This window comes from Gavialis gangeticus, unplaced genomic scaffold (genome assembly GCF_001723915.1).
Source record: "Gavialis gangeticus isolate Ggan-Ray unplaced genomic scaffold, GavGan_comp1, whole genome shotgun sequence".
NCBI lineage: Eukaryota > Metazoa > Chordata > Crocodylia > Gavialidae > Gavialis > Gavialis gangeticus.
The window spans coordinates 134,541,703-134,553,668 of NW_017729025.1; the positions used below are offsets into that span (position 1 = coordinate 134,541,703).

Here is an 11,966-nt window from a genome sequence, read left to right on the forward strand (position 1 = left end):
CCCCCCCCCCCCCCCCCCCCCCGCAGGTTGAGCTGCATCTCCAGCCAAGCTTGCTCCCCCATACCCTCTTGTCAGCCAGCTCTCATTGCTCCCACTAGGGAGCAGAAGAGCAGGGCCAGCCCTGCTCTCTGGCACAGACAGCACAGCTCAGACCAGGGCTGCAAAGTATGCTGGGGGACTGTAATTTAACTTGAACCAGGAAGGGGTCTGGGACAGAAGTCTCATAAACCAGTTTTACCCAAATTAATTAAGACTGATGCTACATTCAGTCTGGTTTATCTTAAACCAGTTTCATCCATTTTGAAACTGGTTTATGGGCACTGAACTTCTGTTCTGTTACAGGTTTAAACCAGTTTCCGATCACTTAAACTAGTTTATGTGTAACTTCTGTCCCTAGCCTAGAAGTCTGACACTGATGTATTGTTTTATAAACTATATAATATTTTTAAGTACCTATTGGAGCATATACATGATCATATCTTCTCATTTTTTATAAAGCAGAAGGCAGGGCAGGGTGGCATCTTAATGAGTAACATGTTCAGAAAGGCATAAGCTTTTATAGGCAACAGCTTGCTTCATCAGCTTTTGCGAATGGACTTGCAGAGAGCAGGAGTACTAAATAGAAAGCAATAAAGTAATTTAAATACAAAGGACAGGGAAAAGAAGAAAAGATAGGGGAGATGGCACTGCAGAGAAAGCTGAAGATGGGTTGAAGAGATCTAAAGGGAAAAACAAAGCAGTTAACCTACTGAGGGACCTTAGGTATATAAAAAAACTGGCTAATGGGATTAGCATATTCTGGCTAATGGGATAAGTATCCAGAGTCTCTGTTGAGACCATACTTAACTCAGGTTACCATATGTCCATGCTTTCCCAGACACATCATCTTTTTTGGCCCCTTGTCCTCTGTCCAAGCAGGTTTTTAAAATGCAATCAAATGTCCAAGTTTTTGCTTTGCTTCTGCTTCTGCTTTTGCTTGGGGCTGGGGGCACCACCAGAAGCTGATTGACTGTTGGGAGATCACGTGCTCTGCATGTGGGCCTTGGCAGCTGCTGGCAGGTGTGTGCGTGTGCGAGCTGCATAGGCCGTAGGGCTGGGAGGGAGCAGGGGGCTCCCCAGATCGCTCTGGAGCTGGGAGACAGCCCAGTTGGGCTGCCTTGCGATCCCTGTGCACTAGATTGTGCGGGGGACAGGGAAACAGCCAAGCTGGGTTACCTCGCCATGCCTACATGCTAGACCATGCAGAGGGCAGGGAAGTAGCCTGCCCCCTGCTATCTAGCGTGGGGGATGGCGAGGCAGCCCACTTGAGCTGCCTCCCCTCCACCCCCCAGATCTTGTGTAGAGAATGGGAAGTCAGCCCAGCTGGACTGACTTCCCATCCCCAGCGCTACGATCGAAATGTTTCAACTTTTGAAATGTTTTGACTAGCCTCGTTTTGTTTCGAGCTATTTCTACGGCCTTTGTTTTGTTTCGATTTTGCTGTTTCAACCTAAAAATGAGTTGAAACAGCATCGAAACAAAATGGCCATTGAAATTTCACACAGCTCTACTAACTATCTTTCTCATTTTCTATAAGGAATACCACCTCAATCAATGTGATGTATGTGAGTAAAAATCATGGCATTTGTACACCTGTATTTCCACATACAGTTCATGTTCACACAGGCCCCAAATCTAGAGAAATAAAATCCCATTTCTAAGTATTTGTTTATACACTGCCTTTTAGAAACTTGGCTCTAAATAGTTTGCCAAATATTTTTCCTGACTCTGTGTTCCCTTGGTGTGTTACTCATGTGGGGTAAACTATTTGAACAGGGAAAAGAGCACTGACATGTTTGTTGTTGAAAGCTCTATAGCAGGGGTTGGCAACTGGGTGTACACGTACCCTTTGGGCTACTTGGGAAGGGGCTAGGGGGTATGTGTGGGGATGGAGTGCCACCACCCACCACCCCGCATTGCTGCCTCCCAGGAGTAGAACCAGTGGGGGTGGGGGGGTGAGGGCAGCGGCTCTACTCTGTGGGCTGCACAGGCACCGCCCAGCCAGTTGGACATGGAGGGGAAAGGGGGAGCTGCCACCCACCAGCCTGCGCCGCCGTGTGCAAGTCCCCTGCCCCAGAAGGGGTACACTCCTTAAAAAAGGTTGAAAACCCCTGCTCTACAGATTTACGCAGTCTTCCCAAGCAGTTATAAGAGGAAAAACAGCCTTAAGGTCAGCCTTTTGGTTTGCCAACTTGAGACCCAGGCTGTAGTCTGTAATCACTTACAGGATTTAATAGTAAATTGTGACTTATCTGAGAAAGAGCTGTTAAATTAGGCCTAGCAATGCTTTGGTGATTCTTTGAGAGGTAGTTAGCTGTGTTAGTCTGAAGTCACTCAGAGGGCAGGGTAGATAGATGCATCTTTATAGACTAACTAAGATATATTTAGAGAGAGAGCACAAGCTTTTGTGAACCTAAAGTCACTTCTTCAGATGCTGTGAAAGGATATTCGGAAAGCAGGATATAAGAGAGTAATTAGAATACAAGGGAGGAGAGAGGTAGTTTAAGAGGGAGGGGAGGTAGTGCTGGAAGAGAAAAACAAGCAGTAAACCTGTAAGAGCAAAGTGGGTCAGAAAAGTTAATCTAAGTATGAGGTAACAATCCATAGTCCCTGTTTAAACCATACTTAACACAGGTGTGCTTGTGGGTGATTTCATGTTCTGCAGTTTCCCTTTCAAACTAGTCTTTAAAATGTGTTTGCCTGAGAACAGCAATCCTGAGATCAGTATTGGAGTGTCCAGGGATGTTGAAGTGTTCTGCTACAGGCTTTTGTGATTCTTTAATATGATTGTTCCTCTGAGGGAAGTAACATTTGTATGTCTGGTATTATAGAAACTGGTATAAGAGTTCATAGGAATAGTCCTGAAAAGGAAATTATGAAGATGAGACCAATGTGATCAAAGATCTCCCTACCAGTGAAAAGTTGAAGTTCTGCATTTAGTACAGATTAAAGTGCAAAAAGTTAGGTGTGAGAGAGAAGTGTAATGGAGAGCATGTGTCAAGTGAAGGTACAAATAAATTTTTGACAGAGGAATCATCAAAATAATTTGAATTCAAGAAATGTATCAGAAATTCTGGATAGATAACTCAAAGCTATTTGAATGGGTTAGATTTTAGAATACCAATGGCAAGCATTAAAATGAAACAAGAGAAAGGTAGTGCTCCTGGACATTTTCTGTCACTCGTCATCAAGTCTACGTTTGGTATTTAGAAACAGCTGCATAATTGTGCTTCTAAAATGTTGGCAAAAGTAAGCAAAAGGGAAAAAAAGTTTCAGCTTTCTTTAAAAATCATTTGCAGAAATAAATTACATTCAAAAGAGTGTTATGGCCTGCCTCACTTTTTAACTGAATTCTGTTGATAGTTTAAAAAAATAGTTTTGAAATTTCATGTACTTTACCTTTTCATTTTAAAATGCATATCAACCTTGGTTTACCTTAAATAATTTTTATAACAGGATCACTTTTATCCTGAATACAATCACTGGTTGATTTACTTTGGCATGTTATCTTTTGCTTTGTTTACATTTTGGAAGTGCGAGTGACGTATGGGGCATTATGGTGTTAACCTCTTTTTAAATTAACCATGTGCCAAAGGTCTTGGTGAGATCATGAAGGTGACCACTTCTTATTGGTTAAAATCAATTTCATCATGTCATCTTATGAGAGAGAATTCTTCTGTACCCTTGAAGTCAATGGCAAATTCAGATTGACTAATATAAAAGCTAGATAAGGTCCCTTTATGTTTTTTCACAAAGTAATGGTAACTTCAGTTATATACAAAATAGGTCTGCCAACATTTTCAGTTTAGAAGCATAAAGATGGTAAAAAATGAAAACTATATCAGTTTTTATATTGCATGTATACTATTAATTGATTGTATTGTATGGCTATTTCAAGTGTAAAAGGCTGTGATATAATTACCTGCCTTTTGTAATTCATTCAACAGAAATTTTATCATAATCATATTCTACAGGACTATTCCACTAAAAGTCAAAAAGAGTTGGACATTGAGCCACTTTACTCGCACAATTTGTTCCTCATTGACTTTGTTGGAAATACTAGATTTAACTCTTCTTTTATAAGTCCTTCCATGTTCTTGCTTCTTGCAGTTGTTCAGTCATGCTTTAGGAGCTTGTTCTTGCATGTTAACTGATGTTCCATAGCCACATGCACAGTGTCATTAATATGCAACCCATTTATATTGTCTTTTTGCTGTAGCTTTGTAGAAATGTAAGAAATAAACTCAGAGTCCATTACAAAAAAATCTTTGAGTTTCTTTCCCACCAGATTACAATTATTTATGTTTATGCCATGAAATATATTTGTCAGTATCTGAAGTATTTGTAAACTTCTCCTGAAAAGTGTCCTTCAAGGTTACTTTTAATTCTATTCTGATTTAATTCTATTGTGATTGAGAACTTGCACTTTTAAGGTGGCTTCTGTATGTTCCAGTTTCTTGAGATTAGGATAATACCTTCATACATGCAGAAACCCTTCTTGAAGAATTCCAGCATCTTCATTACTTTTCTGTAGTGTTTTGCTGGATCATAAACTTCAGTAACTTCACTATGTGTGATTTTGACTCTATAATAGCTCACTGGATGCCACTGAAGAGCTTTATTCTGAGTTGTTGCAGTGGTGCAGATCAGGGAGTTACTCAGGTAGTGGAATTATGTTTGTACAAATTAGTTTCAGCATGTTAAATGAATGCTAACTTACTGTATTTATTCGATTCTAAGACATGGTCCCTCCATTTAACATGGGGAGAAGCACCTCGTCTTAGAATTGAGTACAGGGCAGGGGGGGAGGGGGAGGCAGTTGGCTGCTGTGGCTTGGGCTCCAGCCCCTACCATGGGTTAGGGGCATACATGCAGCTGCTGCCTGTCCCTGTCCCCCACTTGCCATCTCTGTTCCCTCCTGCAGCCTCTCCCCCCACCCCCCATAACCCCCCAACACACACACATAGTCTCTGTTCTCCCCCCTGCAGCCTCTTACCCCACTTTTACCCTTGTTCCATATCAGCAGGGTCTTTGCACGCTGCAATCTAGGGCACAAAGCATAGCCCCAGTCTGGCCCCATAGTAGCAGCTGCTATGGAGAATGGAGTGGGGCTGTGCTCAGTGCCTCTAGCTAGAATAGGGATGGATCCGGCCAGCATGGAGCAGAGGTTGGAGAGAAGTGAGGGTGCAGGAGCAGAGACTGAGAGGGACAAGCAGAGCAGAGGCTAGTGGGAAGAGAGGAGCTGAGGCTGCAGGGGAGGTGGGGTGGGCAGGCATGCTGATCCATGCATCAGCATTGCCTCTCCCAGGCGACAGGAGGTTAGGATTCCACTCCAGCAACAAGAATGTAGAAAACACATATATTAAAAAAAGCCTAAATTACGTGATAATGCTTATATGGTCTCATTTAGGAGGTAGTTAAAAAGGAAGAAGATAGTCTCAGCAGCACCACTGGGAACACTAAAGTATATCTGTTACATAACACTAAAAATGTAGATAGACCATGAGTGTGTCATGGTGACTAACTTTATGTATATGCCTTTCTTGAAGGATTGTTCAACTTCAGAAGAATACAGCATTGCTGCAGCATTACTGACTCTGACAACTGCGTTCTACAGGGTAAGATTTTACTGGTATTAAAGGCACTTATTTCCTAATATCTGTTTACATTTTTTTTAATCCCTAAAAGGAAAGAAGCACTAAGAGAAGAGCTAAAAAAGGATAGGAAATGTCTAAAATCCAATGATGTCAATGGGAGTCTTCACTTGAATTCAATGGGTTTGCATCAGGGCTATGCTACATAATAGACATTACAACATTAGCCCACTACTGAGCACCACTCATTCTTCCTCTGATGCACAAGTAAATTAGCACTGAACTATTATTACAGTTGCTGGAATAATTGTTTTTGATTCAGTACCAAAATTGTTCATCTCAATATTTTTTAGGTCAGACTAATTGTACATTACATCATGGCCCAAAATACAAGTTAAAACGTTGAAGCCTATTCCATTGTGAAACAAAAGGAATATTGTAAATGGTGTATGTTAATTGTACACATGGGGTTTCCATTTCATATTTTTGTACTTTTTTTCTTGGTTTTAATGATCAGAATGCTTTCCCCATCAGTTGTACTCTTCGTTCTAAGCACAGGAATACAAGGTGTTACCATGATGATCACTACAATAATACAATAAATATCAAGATTTCAGTGGTGCCCACTGTACAAACTGGATCATGAACTGTGTCAAATCCAGCTGCGATCTGTGCCCACAAGCCTGGTTTCTTGCAGTATCAAGCTGATGAATCCATGTGTGGTTTTTAATTGAAACCAAGTATTATAATTGAAAAGTTTCCAGATATTTCATACTGGAATTTGTTTTTGGACATAGGGAAAAGTCAGTACAGAAAATTCCCAGACATAACAACCAGAAACATATGCTGAAGTCAAGAGCAACTTTGTCACACTCAGATATATAGAAGCTTTTCTGAAATTTCCTATCTACTCCAGTCAGTAGTATATGATACAGGTAAAACATAACCCATTCAATAGATTTTTCTTGCCTCTTGCAGTTCATACTTTGAAACACTTTTGGTCTTTAATTAAACAAAAAAATATACTAATTTTGCCCTCCTCCAGGTTCATGTACATGATGCTATATGCAGTGATTCCAGGACTGCTTTTGGCAGATCATTTTCCAGGAGGCCCTTTGGTCATGTACATTCAGTTATGTAACCATGACACTAGGGTTTTTCATTTGTTTGTTTTTTCACTTTTGGCATGAAACTATTTGTCTTTTTCTTTGGCTAATGAGTTATTTTTATTCTCTGTCTTCTGGGACCCTGAACTATATAAGCCTCAGGTTTATGCTATCTGTTGATGCCACTAGACTAACCAATATTACCACACAAATATACTGGAGACAGCATTCTGTGAAGAACCTGATAATATATGGATACCCATGAGATTTTTCTGTTAACGTGTCGGTCAAACATTTCTTACATTGAATGACCAATCTGTAGTGCAGATTACTTAGTTGAAAGAATTACTAAATTCGTGCTGGATCTGTTCCTGCTCCTGTGGAAGTGTTCAGGCTTTGAAGGAATTTCTATAAAGCTGATCTGACTTAGTTAAGTAGAGTAAATTGTAGAACTTCCAAGTTGTTTTTGTTTCTGTTTGCTATTTTCTTTCATATCAGTTGCTGGATAATTTTACTCTCTTATAAAAATACCTCCAATGGCCTAAATTTTGCTATGAATTGCAGTACTTACAGGAAGCTTTAGTTTCCTTAGTAGATGAATTTTGATCTACTCATCTTATATATTGGCCCTAGATGTAGAACCAAGGACAGAAAAAACTGACAGCAATGAATCATAGAGAAGTAGGGCAGGAAGGGACCTGCAGGGGTCATCTAGTCCAGCTTCCTGATATCAGCCTACAGAATCATGAATGCTCATTTAAGCCATAATAAGCTTTTAACTTCTTAATAAAGAGGAGGAAAATGTAGAATTACAGTATAGAAAATTTAGCATTCAGTTCATTAAGTAAGGGTGCTGAAAAGATCTCAAAGCCTTTCCTGTCTTTCAAACAGTCTGCTGAAGACTTGAGTCTTGGATATGACAGAAGACCCCTTATTTATTGCATGAGCCTAAAAGTATCCAGAGCAAATGTTCTGAGACCATGGATGCTAAAAGGATGATAATTTTCCATGTCTCAGACCTGAGTTGAGAAACAAAGGAACCTGATTGCCTCTTGAAAAAAACAGATGTTTCTGCATAATAGAAAAAGAATTTTGTTTTTCCCAGATCTAATCCTCAGGTTAAGTGACGGTCCCTGTGGTATGTCCCATAAGACACAATTTTTGGCAAAAACACAGAAGCAGGGGGGTTTTTTGGGGGGTGGGGGGAAGAAATTCTGTTTTGTTTTGGTTTTGCTATAAAATTAAGTGTTAATCTTAAAAACAAATTACATTGGTTAGTATGCCAAACCAACAGAGGAGCTTTTGGAAAGATTTAGCAAGGATTCCATTTGCAACTGGAATATGAGTCAAACTTTAAGAACACTTATTCAAAATTCATACTGGATTGGACTGGGCCAAATAGTTCTCAATCTGAGATGAGCTTCTGAAGGGAGAGCTATGTGTTTCCATTTATTTTAGCTAAATGATGCTTTCCTTTTTTTAGCTTTCCTTATTCTTACCGAGCTGACTTGGGTTAGGCCATTGCTAATATTCTACTATCTCAGGCTTTGCAGAGAAGTTCTAGCCTTACCCATTGCCTGGTGATTTGGACCCTCCCCTGGGATGTAAGAGATGTGGGTTTGAATTTTTTCAGGGTGAGGAGAGCCTAGAACCCAGCAGTTAGACTTCTTGGGCATGTACTGCACTCCATGATGCTGTTAGTTAGGTATGCTGGTTCATACTGATCTCTATTCCAACATGAGAGATGTCTTCCTTTCATCCCCAAGTCTGATGCCAAAGAAGGCGTTTCCAACATACCCTACTTTTCCTATACTAGGCACCTCCCTGCATAGTGAATAGATGTTCTGGATCGCCTTTAGGAGCCATTTAGATCTCTTCACTGTATAGAAAGCCTAGGTGCCTAATCCTGCACCATGGCACCCACATTTTATGCATTTTGATGTCTGGGTTGAGTTACCTTAGAGGCAGGTTGCAATCTGGTCCTATGTCTGTTTTTATATTTTCCAAGTATGAATTTCTGCTAGTGCTTTTCATTATATCACATTTACTCACATACTATACACACCCTTTCCTCAAAGAACAGCTCTCTAAAATTGTCCATATGTCTTAAGTGGGGAACCTGATTTTTCTTCACTGGAATAAAAACAGAGAGGAATAGAAATGTGCAGACACTGTACTTCAGTGGCTGCCAAAAGGGCTGCCACTTCTAACTAGCCCTAGCAAGTAGAAGCACTGGGTTTCTATGTTAGCCTTCTCACAAGCACAGTATGTACTGGCTGAGCAATGTAGCTTGTGCCTGAAGCAGTAGTTGACCTGGCTTAGGGCAAGTGAGCTGCTGCATATAGTCTTTAGTATCTTGATATTATACATATATATTATTTATAGCAGGGCTGTCTAATGCATCATTAACCTGTGGCCCCTACACTGTTGGTCCAGGGGTACCTGCATGAATTCAGCTGCTGCTGCCGCCTGAAACTCTGGGCTACTCCTTCCTCTTCCAGCTTCTGTTTCCTGCACCTGTGCTTCGGGGAGCAAGGCATGCCCTATAGGGCTGAGGGAGCTAGGGGTTTGGGGTCTGGAGGGGCCCAGGGACCTTGTGTGGCCCAGGAGCACCTGCCACATAGTGGGAGGGGAGCCATCCAGCACAGGTAGCTGCTGCTGCCTCAACCAGCAGCCTGCTGTCTCCTGGTATGCCATATTTTCTGTACTAGTTTACTCATTTCTAATAGAATTACCAGTGACTCAGTTATGATATGTCTAGGAATGATTTATAATGTTCATAGCCAAAATAACTGAACAGCTCTTTAGCCTTGTACTGTAATAAGAATCGAAAGATGACGTTTCATATCTATAATTTACCATTGCTGCACCAGTCTGTCCTAAAATTGCAGAAGAGTGAAACTTTCCATTTTCTACACTTTTGTTAAAATTAATTAATTTCATTTCCTGTGTTTTCAAATAAATAAAACAACATACAGGAGTAATTGGGTATCAAAGTTCCTTGGCCTATATGTACTTTGCAGCTGCAAGCATTTTAAGTTTCTAAATAATGAATAGGAAAAAGAGTATTTGAACAGAAGTGGGGTAGTAGGTGAAGCCAAGGAAAGGAATATTTTAGTTGAATGACAGTAGAAACATTCTTAATGCTGAAGTTTGTTAGATTTGAATTCTCTTCCAATGGAAGTTGTAAAATTTCCATCTGTTGAGACATTCAGCAGTACCTGGAAGAAGCATTTTAAAAGTGTGTGAGAAATCAAAGTTGCCCCACCACAAGCTAAACACAATGATATAATAGATCTTTTCCATTTTTGGATGTCTGATTATGAAAAGTTTTGTCTAGGGAGTTATGAGACATATTTAAAATAAGAGAAATCATTTCAATTTACAGTATCTCTTAAGATGTCCACTGAAATTCCAAAATACTAGTAGTTAATGTCCAGGGACTAGGCTGTTGTGAAACTTGATTTGACAGGATATGGTTACAAAAACATACTAACTCATAGCTGGCAGCTTGAATTCATAGACAACAAGTCAGTCCTGGGTGCATACTTGTGGGCAGAAAAATTGTGATTTTTTTTCTACAAAAAAAATTGACACTGTTTTTTAAATTTAAAAATACTGGACTTTAAGTTACCAACAGTGTGACTCATCAGTGACAGCAGTATTTTTTAACGTGTATTGTAATGTCATGTAAGCAAACATTTTTTTTGGCTTCTGATCCAAAAAGGTTTTAGTTTACTATTAGTAATACTGTCGGAATTTTGTTTAAAATTTAAATAAAATAAATAAAGAAAATGTATTTATACATGAAAATGGTAATATGTTTTCCAGAGTTTTGCCTGCAGATGGCCTGTACTTGGACTCTAGCTATATATAGATATGTATACAGCCTTATATTAGAATGCGTGTGTATGTGTGTATTAAATCATGTATATAAAGTAGTATTCCCTGTTATATGTTTGTTGATAGACAAATATTTTCTTGACAACTCAAGAATAAGGATAAGATGCAAGGGAAGTTGTTTAATTAGGCTACAACTTATCCAGGAGTGCTGCCTCTCAATAAAGTGTATCATGCAAATTGCAAATCAGATGTTGGAGCAATGTGAGCAGCAAAGATTTTTGGAGGGCAATATCTTTTATTGGACCAACTGCATGGTTGGAATAGTTAGACAAGTTTTCAAATGCAAGACCGTCTTCATCAGGGCTGAGAAGGGAAGCAAACAACAATAATAAGAGCTGAAAGTAAAGCTGTGAAACTGGAGTGGAAGAGATTTCCCAGGGATAGCAGACAAACAATTGGCAAAAGGAAGAAGGTGATCAGTGGTAGATCAATACCTATCAAAAGGGAGGGGAGGTCATTAATTCCTGTTGTGTCCAGGAAAAAAAAATCAGGAATCAGGTAGATTACTGTGTCAAAATCAATATCAATATTCATTCCTTGATTCTTAGTGCCTTGCCAGCTTAAGAATTTTTGTTTGCATTTTAAAGGTGTTTGGTAGATTTCCCTTGAACATGAGGATATTGATGTCCAGAAAGGGAGTGGTCGTTCTGTAAAAAATGTGCTCCTACTGGTACCTGCGTGTGTTAGTCCTTTATATTTTTTCTGTGAAAGTTCATTCTGGCACATACTTGGTGTTTACAGCACATAGTTACTGTGAGGGCATTTGGTACATTGCATCAGATATATCACATTTTGGGAAAGGCATGTGCCAGGAGCCATGGATTCTGATGGGTCTCTTTTGCAGGGGTGTTGATTGTAGTCGCAGTAAAGATGTGCTGACAGGTTAAGCATCTATTGCTAAGGCAAGGCTGTGTCTCATTTGATGTCTGTTGAACAGTGAAGGCTTTGCTTCCTGATGATGAAATGGGCAAGGTTAAGGGGTTGTCTGAAAGCCAGGGGCAGAGGGGCTGGGAATATTTCTCACAAGGTCTGATCTTTGTTAAGTATAGGCCATAGTTGTTTGATGATTCTTCTAATCAGTTCCAGTAAGGGTGGTACGTGACCACCAGGGGTATGTGGTAACAGAAGGGTTTCTTTTTTGTATTGTACCAGGTTACCATGGGGTATTTAGGTGGCTTTTTCTCTATTGGAATCTATTGGATATTCTGTTTCTCTACTGGAGTGTTCTTCTTGTAGGAAGGCAAATTTTCAGCTGGCCAGGGGGCATCACAAGTGTTCCCTTCCGAGTAGATGCAGTGGTATCTGAGGGTCCGACTTGATTTTG

General features: G+C 40.1%; 1 protein-coding gene across 1 annotated transcript in view; it reads left to right on the top strand.

The window, feature by feature from the left end:
* SBF2 (SET binding factor 2) overlaps positions 1-11,966 on the top strand; it is a 584,661-nt gene that overhangs the window by 421,625 nt on the left and 151,070 nt on the right. Inside the window, exon 17 of the mRNA XM_019519970.1 lies at positions 5,589-5,657. Within this exon, the coding sequence (XP_019375515.1) occupies positions 5,589-5,657 (69 nt within the window). The remainder of the gene's footprint in view (positions 1-5,588; positions 5,658-11,966) is intronic.